The sequence below is a fragment of the Hyalella azteca genome, unplaced genomic scaffold (genome assembly GCF_000764305.2).
Source record: "Hyalella azteca isolate HAZT.00-mixed unplaced genomic scaffold, Hazt_2.0.2 contig11305, whole genome shotgun sequence".
In the NCBI taxonomy this organism is placed as follows: Eukaryota; Metazoa; Arthropoda; class Malacostraca; order Amphipoda; family Hyalellidae; genus Hyalella; species Hyalella azteca.
The window spans coordinates 154,084-174,780 of record NW_025941306.1 but is presented as its reverse complement, the minus strand read 5'-3'; the positions used below and the strand labels follow the sequence as shown (position 1 = coordinate 174,780).

The 20,697-nt window shown below is 41.1% G+C and overlaps 2 protein-coding genes across 2 annotated transcripts; one reads left to right on the top strand and one right to left on the bottom strand.

Annotated features, from left to right (window-relative positions):
* The first annotated feature begins 406 nt into the window (after nt 1-406).
* LOC108678180 lies at nt 407-11,560 on the top strand. The gene is made up of 10 exons (XM_018166540.2): nt 407-473; nt 4,859-4,985; nt 5,427-5,523; nt 5,654-5,761; nt 5,870-6,740; nt 7,031-7,168; nt 7,726-7,878; nt 9,899-10,007; nt 10,452-10,970; nt 11,357-11,560. Exons 1-10 carry the CDS (start codon nt 459-461, stop codon nt 11,497-11,499), a joined length of 2,280 nt encoding a protein of 759 aa, XP_018022029.1. The 5' UTR covers nt 407-458; the 3' UTR covers nt 11,500-11,560.
* Nucleotides 11,561-15,448: 3,888 nt separating this feature from the next.
* Nucleotides 15,449-18,340, bottom strand: LOC108678190. The gene is made up of 2 exons (XM_018166549.2): nt 17,926-18,340; nt 15,449-16,068 (listed from the first exon to the last, which is right to left on the bottom strand). The coding sequence occupies exons 1-2, from the start codon at nt 18,058-18,060 to the stop codon at nt 15,601-15,603; spliced, it is 603 nt and encodes a 200-aa protein (XP_018022038.1). The 5' UTR covers nt 18,061-18,340; the 3' UTR covers nt 15,449-15,600.
* Between the last annotated feature and the right edge of the window lie 2,357 nt (nt 18,341-20,697).

Genomic DNA, 20,697 nt, shown 5'->3' with positions numbered 1-20,697 from the left:
AAAATTGTCCCGAATTGCTGAATGAACTTGGAATCAAATGTTATCCTCAACTGCTGAGGCATCCTTAAAGGAAGTGAAAAAATTATGCATTATGAAAGTCTAAAAGTTTTCATATGTGTGTAAGCGGAAGTAAGCCCATAAGCTGGCTGACGTTATATCAGCAATGACAGCCCCTGGCCTGAAAAAAGAGTGAAAAATCAGTGACAGTGTTTAATATTATTGAATACAATGAATATTATTTTTCATAAATGCTTCATCCAATTAGTACAACAGAGAAACATTGACATGGTGGCAAAATGTGTCGCTTTGGTGCTGCGCGTTTGTCATTAGGAAACATCACAAGCAATCATTAACCAAAACAGCAATAACAGCAATCATTAACCATCGCTGAGCTTCAGTGTGTCACGGTGCTGGATCCGATCAACGAGAAGAACGGCAATCTGCCGTCACACGCATCCATGCTGCTGCCTTCGGTAAAACTCAGTTAAACATGCTTTCACTAACGTGAATTTTTAGCGAACAGTGAAGTACAATTGTTCTGAATTCATTGCATTCCAGTGAACTATTCCTAGGAAAATGACGTCATGTACATACACCACTAAATCTAAATTTCTTGACCACCAACTCGCGCATCGTATGATCTTTGTCTTTTTACTTCTAAACCGTATAAAAACGCTCATATTTATTTTTTAAGCAACCATCAATATCGCGTTCCACTCGCGACTGAATTCAAAGCGTTATCGCTAAATCTACACAAAATTATTGCACCACAATTGGAAAATGCTCAGCCTTCGTATCTTATATAATGAATTAAAACAGATAAATAACGAAACTCGGAAATTTTACAGTAAAGATTGAAGACTAATGTAAGAAAGCTCTGATAAAAAGGAATAAAATCAATCGGATCAAACTGCAGAGAAATATAGCAGTTGATTATAGTGTGTAAAACTTATTCTTCTGTATAGATCCCTCGGCCGTGCCTTTCTACGCGCACGCAACTCGTTACTCCATCATGACATTTTAAGGGGTGTTTTTCGCCGTTATAGCATTATAGTGCATAGTGATGTCAGCGCTGAAGACTATAGGCCTGATGTTAAACAAAATCTATACAAATAAAATATCCGCTATAGAACAATAACAGGAAGATACGCTGCTCCAGCTGCAAGACCACGCAGATGCAGCTGTATTCAATACATGCGACAACAGCTGAGTGCAAGCAAGTGTAGGCACATCTGTTGTGTTCCCTTCTTGGTACTCGTCGAATATATATAGGTCGCTTCCTTATATGCTTTTCTCACGCATTTGTCTTGGAATATTCGGCTAAGATCAATGTAATCAAACTGTAAACAAGGTCTCTGGTCTCAAGTTCAACGTTTCCGAGAAACGTTGCTTACGAATCTAGCAGATCAATTTTTTTTACGATTCACGACTTACAAATTACAATAATTTAAAAGCTAGGAAAAAGCCATGTAAATCCAGCATAAGTTAATTGAAAATGTTTCAGAAACCAGTTTATCAGTGATTCCTTCAAAATGGGTTTATTCTTCAGGATCCGTTAAGGGTTTATTCTAGGAATGACGTGAAGTTACTTCTCTAAGCTAAGAGCAGGATGGCAACTCTTTCATGAGACAACAATTTTCAAAGACTTCGTTTCAAAGACATGTGGAACAGTCTGTTTGCAAACATGTGGCTCCCAGCATTCCGTCGTGCTCAAAGTCTAGTAGCTTCTAACCACTAGAAACCTCTCAAGAACATCACAAGAACCTTTCAGCATTTGTGCCTCGAAATCTGACGGTGGGCGACTGTTACTGTTCAGACACTGACCGGCCATCTTGGTTTATTCGGCCATCTTGGTTTGAATCTGATCGTGGCTGGAGTGGGCGTACGTCACCAGGCACCGTTTTGATCTCGGTGGCTTGGGGGGAGGGAGGATTCTTGCTGCTCGCGTAGCTTGCTTAAACCAAGCTATGTCGATGTAACCGTGTTTTCGACCAGGGACTATATTGTGGTTTTTGTTTTCGCTATATTCAGCTTCGACTTAACTGTAGACAAGCTGAATGTGCCTAAAATCTGACTATGGGCGGCCGTTATTGTTCTTTCACCGATCGGTCAACTTAGCTTACTATAGTATAGACGTTCGTTACCCAAACTGAATCTGGCTGCTATTCTTGGCGCCGTTAGCGGTTAGCTTGCTCGACGAAATGACTACTCGGCCTCGTTTACTGGCGTTGCAGTCACCATATATCGTCCCCGATCCGTTGCTGTGGCACGTGATTTTTTCGTCGAATTGAGCGATGACTTGTGACTTTCCCCGATCATGTTCTTATCACCCGCGAAATAAACGTTCGACTAGATCGCGTCGATGACCCATCATCGCGTCAGCTGAACGACCTGCGTTCCACCTTCGGCAACGTTTGTCACGTGACCTTGCCTACGCACGATATGGGCGGACTGCTGGACGTTGTCATCACGCGTGCTGACCTTCAAATTCAGCCAGTTGACATCATCGTGATTGCAATATCCGACCATCGACTACTTCAGTGGACGGTGTCATGTGTGCGTCCGGTGCCAGCATAAAAAACCGTTACCTGTAAACCGTGGTACGTCTCGACGGCGATGCTTTACGCGAAAAACTGCAGTCGCCCTGACTAGATCGGCCTGACTCATGGTTGGCGCTGTCAGTTAACGATCTGGCGCAACTCTACAATACCGGATTAGACCTGTGCACTCGATGACCTCATTCTTGCTCGCACAGTTCGGGTAACCCAACGTATCCCCGTCTCATGGTTCGACGACGAATGTCGGGCCTCGAAGAAGAAAGTTCGAATGCCCCAGAGAGCTGTCTATCGGGCGAATGGACGCGGCAATCCTGCTACTGCAGTTGCTGTGGCCTCCACCTGGCGAGATGCGCGGGTCAATAATCTTGACTTTCTTCGATCTAAAAGAGAGTCATTTTGGCGCCAGAGAGTCGACGCGCAACGCAGCGACCTTCGGGTGCTGTGGCGTTTACTAGATAAACTTATGGGAAGAGGTCATACAGATGCTTCGGGTGTTGTAATCGTGGAGGCATTCTATGCGGTTTTTTAAAACAAAATTTCCGCTGTGCGAGCGTCGTTAGCCGATGCTCCCTCTGCAACATTAGCGCCGTGCCCATTCGACTGCGTGCTCCAATAATTCACTTCCGATGCAACTGACGATGTCATCGTTGCAGTGCTTGCGCTGCCTAACAAGCAGTGTGCCAGCGATCCGCTGCCGACGTCGTTTGTTAAAATGTCGTAATCCCATGCCTCTTTTCTTGTCGAATTTTTCAACCGCTGCTTCACTGACGGTGTTGTTTCAGTGAACTTCAAATCGGCTTACATTACGCCTCTATTAAAAAAAAACCTTGACGCTTCTGATCCCAAATAATTTCGACCTCCAACCTGTCGATTTTATCAAATTCCTTGAACGCGTTGTGGCCAGACAGTTGAATAACCATCTTCAGCAGTCCGGTCTCATGCCTCGCCTCTAGTCTGCATACCGTCATCTCCACTCGACGGAAACCACCTGTGCTAAAGGAGCTTTCAGAAATACTGCGAGCACTAGACAGCGGCGACATTGCGACATTGCGACACTGGCTTGCTTAAATCTACTGTCAACAGTATTTGATACACGACCTCGTCACTTTATTGCGTAGACTTGATATATCATTCTGCCTGCGCGGCACAGTGTTGCGGTGGTTCGAGTCTTATCTCAGCAAAAGATTTCAATGCGTTCGACGCGGGAACTCTTCTATAATCTAAGGCCATCGTTGGTCACTTGCGACGTACCACAGAGTATAGTATAGTATAGTATAGTATAGTATAGTATAGTATAGTATAGTATAGTATAGTATAGTATAGTATAGTATAGTATCGTATCTTCGGCATTAAAGAATAGTGTCTCAGACTGGATGCGCTCCAACCGGCTCCAGCTCAATGCACCAAAAAATGAAAAAATGACTTAATTTTGTTTGAGATTTCTTGGCGCCAGCATCAGATTCCGGCCAACCCTATTCGCGTGGGCAACGAGTTCGTTATGCCTGCGTTTTCGTCATTACCATATAGATTGGACTGTGGTAATTCAACACTCTATATATATGGACTTCTGACCACGGCACTTAATAAACTGCAATCCGTAATGAATGTTGCTGCGCGAATCGTGTGCAATAAGCGAAAATTCGACCATATGACGCCGATATTGCACCATCTTCACTGACTGCGCATGAGGCAGCGCACGCAGTTCAAGCAAGGTCACTGTTCTGGCGTTCCGATTCCTTCAGGGTCTGGAGCCTTCTTATCTAAAGTAATGTCTTCAGCGCGTTTCGGATCTTTCTTCTAGAAGACGACTGCGCTCGTCATCAACAGTGGACCTCGTTGTTCCATCTACTCGTTTATCTACCGTCGGCGACAGAGCGCTCCTGGTCGCCTCCGCCAGAACCTGGAACAGTCTACCGGCTTCCATAACATTGGCTCCTTTGTTGCAGGTGTTTCGTCAATGCCTAAGGACGGAACTATTTAGTAGAGCCAAGGAATCAAGTGCTTAATCATATTTATCCGTTCTCATCCTTTCTCACATCTCGCATTTTTGCTTGCAATTAAACTTATGTGTAACTTGTCCTCGAAGTTCGTATGAACCAGACGCCACGATAACTGCTTCTCAGGATAATAATAATCAGGAACAGCCCTAACATTAGACGCTGAGACTACTATGTTATACTAACCCTCTAGGTCTCCCAACGAAAAGCTGTGTATCAATATCTCAAATGCTGTGTATCTGTGGACAACTGATTATGCACGATCGAGAGTGCTTGGAGACTTAACTGACCACTTCCATGAAGGTGACGCTGAGCGAGCTTGGTAGCGAGCCCCGCACGCCGCTGTCTATAACGCCCACGTCAGCCATGTCGCAGCACTCATATTGGTCGGTGGGTCGCGGCTCTCAGCAACCGTTCTCCCTCGATCACGGTATGTTATGTGCCCTGTCAGAGATCCATAAGATCAAAATTAGTAGTTTTCTTCGGTATGACTGTCATTAGTAGGGAGTACAGGCAAAAACTGGTCATCCTTTAGTCAAATAAGCCTGTATGAAGTTGGGCCCGAAAGCAGTGGATAACGCCAAAGCTTACTTAACACTTGAAAACCATTATAAAAATCCTATGGGTCAAGTTTTGACCGCCGTTAGATATGAAAATTAATGATCAATACTAATTATGGGGCTAGTTGCCTCTTAGCGAGTATATAAACGATTGTGCTCGAAATGAACACCATGCACTCTGCCCGATCAAACGATTTCGCTTTATTTTGGACGCACAACCTACAAAACGCACAAAATAAAAGTATTAATGGGATTCAAATATAATAAATGATCCCTAGACAATCTTTGATGGCCAAATGGTGATGTTACAGACCGTTCAGACCCTTTTCGCGCCATGGTCTTCCCGCCGCCCTACGACTTGCCCCCCAAGTACGCGACCATGTACTCCGTCGCCTCTCCCACCCACCGGTGGGTGCCGTTACTTATCCCTTCATATATTTGTGCATTCGTCAGTTTCTCTAATATTTACTAGTATTTACATCATAATTTATACATGAGATGACAAATGCATTGAATCCATATGTCCCCCTCTTCATAGGGAACACATGGCCAGCTTTACGTCCACGTGTAGGCGGTCCAACAGCAGGTCAATGGACCCTGAGGGGTCTATGGGACCAGACTCCTTTACTTGCAGGTCCCAAACCAGGTGAGTCCTTCAACTGTATCAATTGTTCAGCCAAAGGAAGATGTATTTCACCTATTTTTACTCTCAAATTAGGTTAAATTCATTATTTAGTGCACTTTCTTTTCATAGTGTAAACGGACAAGCACCGAAGCCAGGACGGGCGCGGACACGCCAGTTGCCGTCACGCCCCAGAGACTCTAATATCGACAGCGACAGCAGCCTGTCGAGCATCAAGGCAGCCAGCAGCAGTACGTCCAGGGACCCATGCGTTGTCGAAGGAAGGCGGCTACTCGTGTCTAGTTTGGGCTACAGCAGCCCCAAAGTCCTGAACCCTGCGCTGGACGAGCTCGATGTGAACGTCAACAAGACAAAACACGCGATCTGTCGCAGGAAAAGTGTGCACGAGAAAACTGTGCCCTCACAGGCGAATAAATATGGTAGAGAGTCTGCCAAATGGGACAATCAGTCGCCGATACTAGCCAGTAGGGCGAAAGTATCTCGGTATGGAGCTGATCAAAACACGAACATGACTTTAAGTACAGGGTTCAAAATCGAACAAATGCCACTGTTGACAAGCACCAATGGCAGCAGTAGAAGTCGTAGCAGGAGTCGAAGCAGTTCTCACTCACGACGAGTCAAGGAACAGATGGTGAGCAGCGCTCCAGAATCTGATTTAATACAAAATTTGGGCATTGCCACGGGTCTAAGTGCTGAGCCAAGGAAAACAATTTCTATGGTCACTACAGGAAAGGAGGAAAACAGACCAACTTCGAAACCCCTTGGGGCCGAAGGGTTAATCAAAGAATCTGAAAGTTCCACCCTTCCTCCAGAGATGGAGGTCAGCGAGAAGAAAGTTCAAGAACCAAATGTAGGAAGTTTAGGAGCCGTGGAAGTGGAACTGAAATACCAAGCAGTGCAGCAGCAGCTTGTCGTGACCGTCATCTCGGCATTGAGTCTACCCGTCCGGTTCCACAACCCAGAAACCAAACTATACGTCAAGGTAAAGTTCTAAATTAATTAAAAACTTGAATGGGTTTATTTCAATTTAAGTAACCACTAATGAATACTTTTTTTTTCTGCTAATTCATCTTGCTGGAATTATACCATTTCAAATGAAAACTCAGGAGTTTTTGCTCTAGTTTATAGTTGACACAAAAATTATATTGAAGATAAATTAATGGAGGGGGCGAAAGGGCGAGGGATAAACAGCGTGTAAACAGGGGGTTTTCAAAGCTTAGGCTGAAACTTGTAAAATTTAATGAAGACCAAAAAGATTGCCTGTACCGCCAGGTGCTGATAGGTACCAGCACCCGGTACACCACGCCTGCGGTGCCAGGTACCGAGAGCCCCAACTTCAGCTGCACCCTGGCGCACCGCGTGCCCTCAGCCTGGCTGTCCCGCACACCGCTCAGACTCTCCGTGTGTCAGGTGATGGACTGTAGCGTGACGTGTAGCAGGCACCCGCAGTTCAGACTCTCCGTGTGTCAGGTGATGGACTGTAGCGTGACGTGTAGCAGGCACCCGCAGCTCAGACTCTCCGTGTGCCAGGTGATGGACTGTAGCGTGACGTGTAGCAGGCACCCGCAGCTCAGACTCTCCGTGCGCCAGGTGATGGACTGTAGCGTGACGTGTAGCAGGTCACCCGCAGCTCAGGCTCTCCGTGTGTCAGGTGATGGACTGTAGCGTGACGTGTAGCAGGCACCCGCAGCTCAGACGCTGAGTATTCATGATGTATGCAAATTTCTGATTTAGACCGTTACTTAATCGCGAATTCGGCACTAGTTATGAATTTTATGACTAGAAATTAAAATTTCATTTATTTTAATATTATTTTGATCACCATCACAGTCGTATATACTCACTTGAAACGTTCAGGAAAGTAGAAGATTGGGCAATTGAGATTAGACCTCATAAATGTGATTAAATGCCACACGACCGACTGTAACTTCTGCTCAGTTTGACGGAATAATAATTATTTCTTTTAGATTGACGGCCAAAACCGTCGTGTTGTGGTTGGTTACGCAACCGTGAACCTGGCAGAATTGTGGCCCATCCTGCACCTGAACACACGCATAAGCCACAACCTTACCACTCACCGCCTCATCTTGCCGCTCAGCGACTCCACGCCGCAGCATCAGGTGCTTTAAATTTTTTGAAACAAAATTCAAGAAATATTTGTAGCATTTTGACAAATTAACAACGAGAAGGAAGAGAAAATGCATCGGAAATACAGAGCATAGATATTTCGTTTAGACATCAAACTGCGCCGCAGCATCAGGTCGTCTTGGGATTAGTACGAGTCAAAAGAAAATTTTCTAGGAATTCTGTTGGACTTGATACACAAACAAGAAACAAATTCAAATATTTATTTATTTTGGAATTGATCTCAAGGACGATCGGTACAAAGCTTGAAGAAGCCGGCGCCCATCCAAATTAGAACGAGACGAAGTTCCAGAATAAGAGGTTGGTAGATGCCATAATAAAGGTTCGCCGACCTTAAGGGGGGGTATACCCTCCAGAAAAACTCACACATTTACTAACGTAACATACCAATCGAGTGAGACCATACCAATCGAGCCTGATTTTTTATTTTTGCCTTAGTTTTTTTTCTCACGCATTTTTTCGTTTTCTTCTCATTTTCTTCAAATTTTCCCCCCTCCCCCAATTTTGAATCCAAACTATGCACAAATCTAAAAAAGGGGCTTCGTTACTCGATAGGTATGGTCTTTACAAATCGAATGGTATAGGTCTCATCGCTGTAGCTTCAGAACTCTAGGAGGAGATAAGTTTTCCGTGACAATAACTGAATGTTCAGGAGAGCGCGACAAAGTCATGCCCGCATCGCAATAGGCACTCAATGTAGCAAGGATACGAAACTAAACGTTTCTGGAACTTGATTCCACTCAAGGATGGTGGGAGCGACTACATGCGCACCTCTTCATACAATGCCAGGCGGTTTACTGAGCTGCACCTCAAGCAAACACTGTATTTATAGTGTATATGACACTGGTATACAAAAACTCGTGACAAGATACGACAAATGCTTAAATTTGTCCGGAAATTATGTAGAGAAGTAGTGTAATACATGTTCTTTTCAATAAACATGTTTACATTTGTTAATATTCACTTCCTTCTGTTCAATTCCCAAACGGGTAGGTACTACTTTCCGGATGCCCCTCGTATAACAAAAATATTAAACATTTTAGTAGTTAAAAATGATTTCAATCTTATGACGCAATGACATTACACACCATTGACAATAAGGAGCATCTCGGAATTGCACATTTGTAGTCGCTGAAGGTCCCCCAAAAGATCGAACGAAGCGTCGCAACAGATATGCAGGAATTCTATGGCAATGAAACAGAAAATAGCCGCTGAATAATGGGGAAAAGTGACAGGTGAACGTGCCTAATATTTGGTCTCACTTTTTCAGTATTGTAACCGTAATGTAACAGCCTCACACCCACCTTAAAGTTTTGTACCACCAAGCTCCAAGCAGTTAAGCAGTAATATTAAGAGGCAATAAAAGAGGCCATATAAAGGGAAATCATGAAATTAGAAGTAAGGGCAGACTTTAATTTATATTAGTTGATTATTAGAAAGAACTAAGCCTCTCCATTAGGTAAGGAACATACAATTTATAAAGAGCCAAAGCTCCAAAGTTTAAGTGGTCATATAGAGTAGAGGGCGATGTCCAAGATTTGATTTGGAGTCGGCCCTCTTCTAATTAAGGAAGAGCGAACATGCACGTAAGAAAAATAAATTAAACGAAAAGCAAAGCGTGATCACTCAAAGTAATAAATAGCAATTAGGAAGGTAGGCCTATGGCTTTACACACTCCTACCGGAGCAACATTGATTAGACGCTTTCACCTCTAAGTCTTACTGCCAACTATTACTATTTGCAAATTCATACGCAACAATAGGTATGAAGAAAAAGAAATTTAGATCCTAAGGAATGTGAAAATTTCTAACAATTCTACCAAAATTGATAATTAAATAGTTCAGAAGAGGTCATGGTGTCTTCCAAATAGTGCTCAGAAGACTTTTCTCCACGTGGTTTTTCACTGTAATTGATGAAACGAAATGAATCATGTATCTCTTCACGATACATTACTTTGTATTCATTATCTTAATTAGTTGTGCTTTGTCGGGGCAGCTCGCCTGCGACGGCAACATCACCTTCGGGTTGAAGAGGGACTGCAGTAAGGTGACGGTCTCCAGCGTCACTCTGCAGGACGTGCGCAGTTCTGCCAACCTCGACATAGGCGAGTGAAGGGGCAGCCAAAATAAGACATTTTTTGGGATTACCTAACGTGATTTATGGATCAGTTTCGACGCTCAATGCTTGGTATAACCGCCGTGTGTGTCATGTCCGCAAACGAAAATTTAAATATTTTTTACGCCTGTCAAGTGACATACAATTTGAGAATCATTTCGGACAAATGTATGATTTGCGCATTGTTTGAAGAAATTCACGGAATAGGTCGCCCATAATTATTACCAGTAAGTTTAAAAAATGAGTCATATCATGTTAGCTTGGGATCAACTGCACTTCTTTTACAGGGACAATTTTTGCAAGAAATTTAGTAATAGTTATTGTTGCATTTCTGTTCAACTTATTTCAGTGATTTTTCTTATTAGTGTAAATATCTGTATAAAACATCACATAGAGCACCCAACTGAAGTATCTACTTTGTTATTCCATGCAGGGAACTGCCTGGTCTATCTCAAGGCTTCCGTTTATCAGGGCAAAGAAATAATTTGCTGGCGGAGAAGTCAACCGGTTCTTTTGAACCGCCAGCGAACCCATTTAACTCACGAGCTCGAGTTGAAAATCGATCCTAAACTAGGCGACGTAGCCGCTCATTCTAGCAGCGAACCAAGCGCTGACCTCTCAGGTGCATCACAGGGAGCGGCGGAAGCTTCCACTTCAACATCGGACAAAAACTTAGACTCGCCAACACAACAACATTCGGAAAACGAACCTCGGGAGTACCAGAGTGGTACCGGTGTTGAAACGTCTGACGATATCCAAGACAGATTAAAGGAACAATGCGACCAGGCGTCACTTTCAGAGTTCATGGAGGGCATTATGAGTGAGAAGCTCAAGAGTTTATCGGAGGCCTTGGAAGGAAAGACGTTACAGTGTCAGCAAGAGCAGGCTGACCAAGAGAGCTCGTCGACCCAGATGCTGCTTGTGCTCAGCGTTCGTCTCAAGACAGTCAAGCGTAAGTACTGATGTCGATTCTACACTTCTTTCCCGCCATTAGAAATTAACTTTTAGAACTTGAAATTTATTCTTTAGCTATCATCAAATTCTTGATTGAATACTCTTTTGAGTACTATGGCTATGGGAAGTAGACAGATCGATAAACCATTTAGATATTACGGATGTAAACTGTACGGATTCTTGTGACGAAACATTAATTTTCTAACTAGATTTATACGAAACAAGCATAAGAACCTTTATAAAGAATAAATTTAACTGAATGTTAAATTCTATTCGTGAGAAAATGTCACAATGAGATGATAGGTGAAAGTCCTCCGCCGCCATCTTGTACATTGTGTTTTACTCGCGCTAGAATATAAATAATAGAATAGGGACTGTGCACAGGAGGAGGTCGGTGCATCCTGGGGACCATCCAGCTGGGGGACGCCGCCCCGACCAGCCAGGGACGCTCCCACTGGCAACGCGCCGCTGCCTGCACAGAAGTGCCTGCTGCCGGCACCCATCAGCTCACCCACAGCAGTGGGTGAAGTGGCACCACCTGCCACCCACGCCTGAGGGTGACGTGGCACCACCTGCCACCCACGCCTGAGAGTGNTACACATCTAGATGTGTATAAGAGACAGGTATACGATAGTGCCGTCGTGAATAAATACTTGTCCTCGCGAGAATTCTCTCAGATTTTCACCAGCGAACCAAATCCGAATTCTCGGCCTACGACTTCACGTCAGTAACTAATTATTGCTAGAGCATGTCATTATTATGGCGATTGTAAATGTTGAATTTGCTTACAAGCGAACATGAAAGCTGTACAATCGGTATATCTTTGTTAATTGTACAGCGAGTTATCTGCTTCACTAAACCCGCTCTTGTGTGCACGTTCACTTAAGTCATCGCTTCAAGATTCTGATATTTATATTGACCTATAATCTAGTATTTATTTAATGTCTAACCTTGCACACTTTTCTGTTTGCATGTGCTCTCAACAGTAAGAGAACATGCTAAGCTTTCGACTTAATGAATATCAAGCAGTACACAAAATGATTGAGCAGTGATTGTTAATAGTGCAAAAAATTTTTTGCAAGCTCTCGTTCCTTGACGCAGCGTTGCAATATAATATTACAGGTTCACCAATTAAAATGATCTTGTAATTGAGCTCTAGTGCCGGATCCCGATAATACATAGATGATGAAAAACTGAACAGGGATGTGAAATTCCCATGGTAACAAACGTGATCAAAGTAATTGATGCCACCATGAACAGAGGACTACTACTTATCCTTCCCAAAAGTCGTTGCAAACTCGGTTAAGCAAAGGAAATTTTGGTTCCAAGGCCTTCAATGTAAGTTAGTGTAGGGTAATAAAAGATATTTTAGGAAAAAAGTTCATTGTCTTGAGGGCAGTGCATCGGTTAGAGACACTTGCTCCATCTCTGGAGCAATGTATACAGCAATGCTACGACAGTAATTCATCACAAAGTTATCGCTTCAGCCTTAACGCATAAAAAAATGAGCATAAGCATCAAACATCAGAATAATAACTTAAAATTTGCAGTCAGCGCAATGGGAAAAATTTGCCAGTAGCACAAATTAATAGTGGCGTTGAAATGATCGAAACTCAATAGTGTGGAAATGACCACAATTTACAATCATAGCCAATTTAATTTAACAATCATGTCAATAACTCAGCACGATTTGATTTGTACAGAGGGAACGGAGTTCCAGAAGGGAAAAGAAACGTGGCTGAACTCGGTCCACTGAGGGTAGCACTAGCTGCCAGGTCTTCATTTGTGAACAGCATTGACGACGGGTAAAATATATGCAGGTGAAAGGCAAAGAGGAAGCAGAAAAGTAACACAAACGCGCGTCGTGAGCTGAATGACCAGGCAGGGGGGGGGGGTGTATACTCCCATGAGTATACAGGCTGACGTCACCCACCGTCCATGGAGCTCTTGAATGAAACTGCGCCACTAACTCATTGATATTCCTATTGTAAACAATGTATATGACTACGTATGACCAAGCATACGTATTGTCATATGGAAGTTTCAAATACTTAAAGAATACGAATATTGATGAAGTGGAGACATAATGCTGGGCTGGTTGACTCTGTGGAGTCTCGACTAACTCCATCCTCCAAACCTGCAGAACTTCTAGTATTATTCTTGGAGATCTATTCGATCACTCCCTCGTTTATAGATGATTTCATAACCTCAAATTTTGATTCCATCTCACAATTGAATTGTACTTGAGCGCAATTCATACATCAATGAATCAATATGAAATCACATTTATACACTTAAGGTCCCACAACCTGTCCTCCAGTACAATATTGTTCCTTAAAAAATCAAAACGAATAAACCAGCGCAACGCTGTTGTATTTAGTTATCAATGTCGTGGTATTGATGATAATTAATCTAAAAGATTAATTATCATCAATATGTTAAATTACTCAAAACTTCGAGCCCTTCCTGAGCCTTTAGAGATGCAGCATGGTACGTATATTGAAGGTTAAATTAAGCATGTACATGCATTAGGTTGCCGCCAAGCAAGTTGCAGTCACTACCTATTATCCAAACGGCCGAATATATTGTAAATAACAAGTACTAATCATGAATTCAGCGTCAGGAGAATTTGAAAGAAAACAATGACAGGAGAGGAATCAACTGTAAATTTAAGCGCGTCTAGCGATCCAAAAATATAAAAAATACTTATGTAAAAAGCATGCTCATAGAAATAATGAAGTAACACCATTCAAATAGTGTTATTTGAGTAACATTATGACACAATTTCTCAAGGCAAAGAAAGTATGGGTGACGTAAGAATGCGTCACAGTGAAAGCATGACTTTGTTAACCAACAACTAGCTACATCAATACATTATAAAGCGCAATAACGCGCACGCAAAATGCTTCAAAATGAAGCATCCAAATTGTTTTCAAAAAGATGCAGGTAATGCTAAATGCCACCAAAGCTGATTGCAAATGAGAAAGCAATTGCAGGCCATACCCAACATTAGAAGTTCGTTAAAATCAATAACGTTGCTAGAGGGAAGTTTGGGCAGCCTGAATGGCTATTTAACTCCACAAATATTCAATAAATTGGCTGGCAAAAACGAAAAAAGAGCCATGGGACATACAATAGCAAACTGTGTTTGCTATTGTAACCATCACAACCAGTCGTGAACAAAGATCAGGCCAATGGAACCAGTAAGAAACAATGACGGAAAGCAATGTGATACACATCGATAAGAATAGAGGTGTGAACTTGGCACACGAAGAACATGTTGCATTCATCACTTAACAACATAGACATTGCAGCACAATAAGCTAACATGTAAAATGTCATATTTACCTATACTTTCCCTAACACTAATTATGAGCAAAAATTATTCGTTAACTCCATTGCCTTGTTCTTTATAATTTTACAATGAAAAATGTCATGTTTTCTGATGTTTTAGAACATGTCTTATTCACCCTGTGGAATATATAGTCAAATTATTTCATCATTGATAGGTACATCCACATACAGCCACAAGGCTGGCAAATTTAACAATATAAAAATTGATAGATCTTCGCATGAATGCTTAGTACACGTACATTCTCAGAACTCGGAGAATTTTTTGTTACATTACCATATAATGAACGACAGCAACATCAACATACAAACATATTTGGGCCAAAAACAACAACTGAAGTGAAGTTAGTTGACACTGAGCCTAATGGTTCTGACTACTTAAAAGGTATATTATGAATTGGTGAATGATGCATGTAATGGGTGCATGATGCATGTAATGGGTGCATGATGCATGTAATGGGCGCATGATGCATGTAATGGGTGCATGATGCATGTGATAGGCGCATGATGCATGTGATAGGCGCATGATGCATGTAATGGGTGCATGATGCAAGTAATGGGTTCATGATGCATGTAATGGGTGCATGATGCATGTGATAGGCGCATGATGCATGTAATGGGCGCATTATGCATGGAATGGGCGCATTATGCAGGTAATGGGTGCATGATGCTGTAATGGGTACATGATGCATGTAATGGGTGTATGATGCATGTAATGGGCACTTGATGCATGTAATGGTGGGATGATGCATCTAATGGTTTTATGGTGCATCTAATGATTGCATGACGCATTTAATGGTTGAATGATGCATCTAATGGTTGCATGATGCATGTAATGGTTACATGATGCGTTAAATGGTTGCATGATGCATCTAATGGTTGCATGATGCATTTAATGGCTGCATTATACATTTCATGGTTGAATGATGCATGTAATGAATGCATGATGCATGTAATGGACACATTAATGCCTCTAATGGATTTGATGAAAGATAGAACATACGGTTATTCATAAATTATATGATATTAACATATTATTTGGTATGATTGATATTACAAAATTACAAGTCAAGAGATCAAAAAATATTTTGTACTTTTTGCTAAATAAATAAAATTAAATGGGAAACAAACACATCAAATACATAGTTTCAAATTTTCAGTCCTCTTATATATAAAAGACAAGCCAACACTTTCATAAAAATGAGCATGTAAGGCAATCCAGAGTCCAAAGTTGTTCAACCAACTGAGCAGAAATCCAAAACAATGAATTGTGAACGTCATGGCTTAGAGACAGACACTTGAAATTCTTTGAGCAGTTCGATGTACTCCATAGCTTGTGATTCAGTCCTGCGCTTAACATAAAGCTCAATTGACATGTCTTGGATCTTCTTACAAAATTCTTTGTCCAAACCATAAGAACCTTCACTGTTGAGTATCTCATCAAGATCAATATCTTTGATGAGCTCAAGATTATCAAGATTCAAGAGAGCTAATGCGGCAGGATTGTTTTGTAGTTCAATGAACATGTGTATAGTATGATGAGCCACAGCAGGAGCAGCATCAGTAGTGTCTGAAGAGTCAATTGGCAAGTCTTGCATGCCACTCAAGAAGTTAGGGATTGGCACTGGTGCCGGCACCCAGCACTCATGTTCTTGGACAACCATCAGGCGCTTCTGAGCCTCTACTGCCTCCCAGAAAGTCTCGTCCACTAGAGTGCCATCTTCTTCTAACACAACTGAGAAATTCTGCAAGAGAAAGGAAATACATGGAATACTTACTGAATGAAATATTTATGAAGAATGTGCAAATTAAAATGAGATTAATATAATTTTAGCTGAAACTGCAAAGACAAATCTAGGTAATTGGAAAAAATTTGAGCAAATTCTATTTCAAATTCAAGCAATCAATAACACAAGTGCCTTGTCAGACTGTTAAGTATGGCCTTTTAGCTCAAGTTATTGGTGTTTTTTGAAGTTCTTCATCAAACCATCTTGACTTTCAATTGGCCTGCAAGACAATTATATTGATCTGGCATGGAATAGAATATATCAACTGTTTAACCAGCAATTATAGCTTTCCCACCACTTCAGAGCCCTGAGATTTCCCCTGGATGAATTGTCTCATGGGTCATGGTCTAACAATGTCAGACAATGGTCTAACCCTTGGGAAAGGGTTAGACCATTGTCTTGGGTCCATGCCAAGTGGTCTAACCCTTTCCACCATCATGGTCTCAAATTTCCTTCAAATTTTAACTGTAGCACTAGTGAAGTGCTAAACTAAGTTTTCCAAAATATTAGGCCTCTAGCTGCAATAGTTGCTGATCTAGACCCCCTTTTCTGAAGGGTAGTCAATCCAAGTGCATGCAACATTGAACAAAATGCCATTTTTGGGGTCTAATAAAGTAGAAACTAATTTATAAAATGGCTAGTAAAATGAGATCCTGTACAGCTTTTGTGCCAATTTTGATAAAATTACTTTTAACATTACTGATGAAAAATTCAGCCAAACAAGTTGATTCAAATGTACCTCAAAATTTGTCGTGACTTGACGCAACAAATTTTGACCAGTATTTAGACTGCAAAAATTTCCTTTCAGATCAAGATATGGAATTGAACTTTTGAACAAGCTTTATGTTTGTTCTGGACATAATACAGCCAGATTTTCAGCCTCCCAGACCCTATAGCTGTCATGCAGGATCTCTTCAAATTTGGAAGTTTCAGCACAAATGGTAAAATTTACCAAAGTTCAAAGCCAGTTACGGTACTAAAAAATAGTCAGCCCAAATCTGCTTGTGAATAGTATCATCTAAAAGAGAAAATCTTGCTCTACAATACTGGTGTACATACCTATTCTTTTTTTTTTGCAATGCGACCATTAAGTATATACTTTATTTACTACTCATTTACTCAGGTCAAAATATGTTATTTTTTGTATGCATGATATGCTAATTTTTCTTTATTTCCAGGAATTTGAATCTTAATAGTCACTTATAATTAGTAATATAATTTTATATTCATTTGTATATTATTCATTGATTGGTCAATCATTTATTGTGCATTGTTATCAATTAGATTGTGCCACCGTGATTATGTGAATATTGTAGCTTAATAAAATGTAATAAAAAGTATTTATTATCTGTTTATCATTAACCAAAATATGGGCTTAACCAATGTTATTGTTAGGTATGCCATATTTTAAAGTCTGGGACTGCCTTGTGCTACTGTGGCTACTGGCTATCAAGTAGCAGCTGATCTTTCAACAACTGATAGCTGGAGTGCTGGACATATGATAAGCTGGTCAACAGTAAAAACAATGAAACAATATAATTAATATTAATCAATGGTCAGAACAATGATTTCAAAAATTTTTGTGATCACCATGTAAAATCTACAAGCTGCTTTGGTCAGAAAGTTGCAATTAAGATTTCTTAATTTATTAGGTACTGAGTGAATGAATTATTTGTATTGAAAGTTATTGACAAAAATGACTTTGAGGCTTAAGATTAGTCAGTAGTCACACCACGTCAAAATTAAAACTAATATTTGTTAACAAAAAACTTGCTACATACACAGAAGACAAAGATAAAGAAAATCTGGACATACCTTACCACCTAGAGAAAATTTCAGGTCAATTTTCTCTTGAAGCTGCTTCCAACTGTCAGCAACAATGCCATACCTCAATTTTCTATCACAAGACCAAACTCGAACAGGTTTTTTAGAGTTCAACTCAGATGTCATTTCGTCAAATTAAAAGCAATCGATAGTTCGATAGTATAAAAACGAACCGCCTATTAAGCTATTTACCTACGTTACGTTAGGCTACGGCGCTACGCAATGACGAATAACTTGAAAAAAATCACTATTTTATAAGAGCTAGAAGCTGAGAAGTATACTTATTTCATATAACCAATTAAATTTGGTACTATTTCTTTTTCCATAAATATATCATCAATAGGTAATAACCCAGCAATATGCGCATTTACTCAACTAAACACACGGCATTGCGTCACGGCTAAGTGCTGGCTGCAGACTGCAGCAGGGTTGCCAGTCTAATGCCAGATGGAGCCGAGAGAAAAAGGCCAATTTAGCTAACAGAAAAGGCCGTATTCTTTTCCGTATCAAATAAATACACTTGATCCAGTTCGATTCATTTCCGATCTTGCATTTTCCTCACTGTGCGGGCAACGTACGGCAGTTACCCCACAGAATATTTATACGTGAAAATGAAATAAATGCGAACTAATTTCTGCGGTATTTTATCACAACTTTTGAATGCGTAGAAAAAAATGTTGCCTATCATAATTCGGAGAGGAATAATTATATTTATTCAAAGTGAAATTTGGTAGTAACTCACACCAGAAGGCTGAATGTATGGAGAAACAGCGCTGTAAACTCAAAAATAAATACTGAATTTACTACTCTTTAGTCTTTAGGAGTATAAACTATACTCGAATATCCGCGCTGTCAGCTCTGCCATCCGCGGTTATTAATACGGATCGGCAACTGGATATAGTCTCATGGGCCCGTATGCTAAATAGGGCACTAGCACTACGAAGTAGCACTATGCACTACGAAGTGTCCTGTTGGTATGCTAAATACGTCACAGACACTAAGCACTTCGAAGTAGCTCTACAATGTTTAGTGTCGAACTACTGATTCTTAAGAATAACATGTTGTTCACTGAAGCGGGACACTTTTTTATATTCATGGCATGCTGTTCCTGAGGTTTTTACGCGATGATGCCTTTGCTGTAACCCAAACAGATCCATAGCTGACGAAGTAAACAAGGTGAAATATACCGTAGTATCGTCGTGAAGTGCGGTGTGTAGGACACTTCAGATTTTTGTAGTGCGCGTTATGCTTTTGGCCCTATTTAGCATACCAACCGTAGTGTTCCATGCCGCACTATGGCTTGTAGTGCGTAGTGCTACTTCATAGTGCTAGTGCCCTATTTAGCATACCAACCGTAGTGTTCCATGCCGCACTATGGCTTGTAGTGCGTAGTGCTACTTCAAAGTGATAGTGCCCTATTTAGCATGCCAACCGTAGTGTTCCATGTCGCACTAGTACCGCACTACGGCTTGTAGTGCGTAGTGCTACTTCGTAGTGCTAGTGCCCCATTTAGCATACGGGCCATGGTTTAACGGTTTAACCAAAGTGTTGCCCGGATTAAGGCGGCACTCGCCAGTGTTGCCACCTAAATCGAAGTGCTGACACACTTACGTGTCGAAATTTTAGTGTACTCGCCTGGGGCAAAACTACCATTGGGTGTACTCGTCTTGGATAAAATTGAAGGACCAAATTATCACCAAAAAAAAGCCGAGAATTACATTTTTCCCAAAAAGGCCCCAAACGGACAAAAAGGCCAAATGAATTTTTGTCAGGCCAGTGCATTTCAAAAAGGTCACATCTGCGAAATTTGGCCTGAAAAAGGCCCATTTGGCAACACTGGGCTGGAGAAAGAGTTGGCGGGTTGAAGGTGAGGAAGTCACGCGATGACCGCATGAAATTAATAACGCCTGCTGGACTCAGCAATGATTATTTGGTTCAAGTCTTCATATTGTTTCTTTCAGTTTCATTAATGTCTCTGCAGGCACTTGCTCTCCAGGTCGTCAGCAATACAGAGAAGTGACAAACTGCCGCAGGTGCTTTTTGAGATTTTTTTTATTATTTCTTCTTACAGGAGCACTGCTGGACTTCTTGAGCAATGAAAGTTTTGAGGGAGAACCGGAGAAATTTTGAGTTGTCCAATGTTCAGTCGTCTGATTGGTTTAAGCATGGGTATAACGAGATTGAATGTTAATAATTAACATTGAACAATAAATGTTCTTTGATCTGGCAAAGTACAATAGCCTAGGAACGATGTAAGTAGAATGTCTTGATTTGTATGCATAAATGGTAAAGAGCATAGTACAATGAATATAGATCAAAATTATTTGTGTGTAAACGAAATTTTTCATAGAATGCTTTTGTGCATAAACTTTGTTAAAAGTTGTCACGAGCTAAACATCACCGTTCAGTATTTTAGGATAAATTCAATGCTCACTGCGAATTTAAGCACGAATTGCTATTTAAATCACGAATGATGTAAAAGTGAAAAAAACTCGCAAACGAAGGCAAAATTTAAAAAAAATTGTCACGAGCTTAACATCACCGTTGGGGGGGTTAGGTTTCTATATGCAAAGTTTCGTTCAGATCTGTACAGTAGTTCAGAAGAAATGTCATGCTCACTGCAAATTTCGGCACGTATCGTCATATAACTCACGAATTAAGGTGAAATTCCATAAATGTTCACGAGCTAAACATCACCGTTAGGTCCTAATGAATACGTGTACCGAGTTTTATCGAGCTACGTTGATTACTTTGGGAGATATT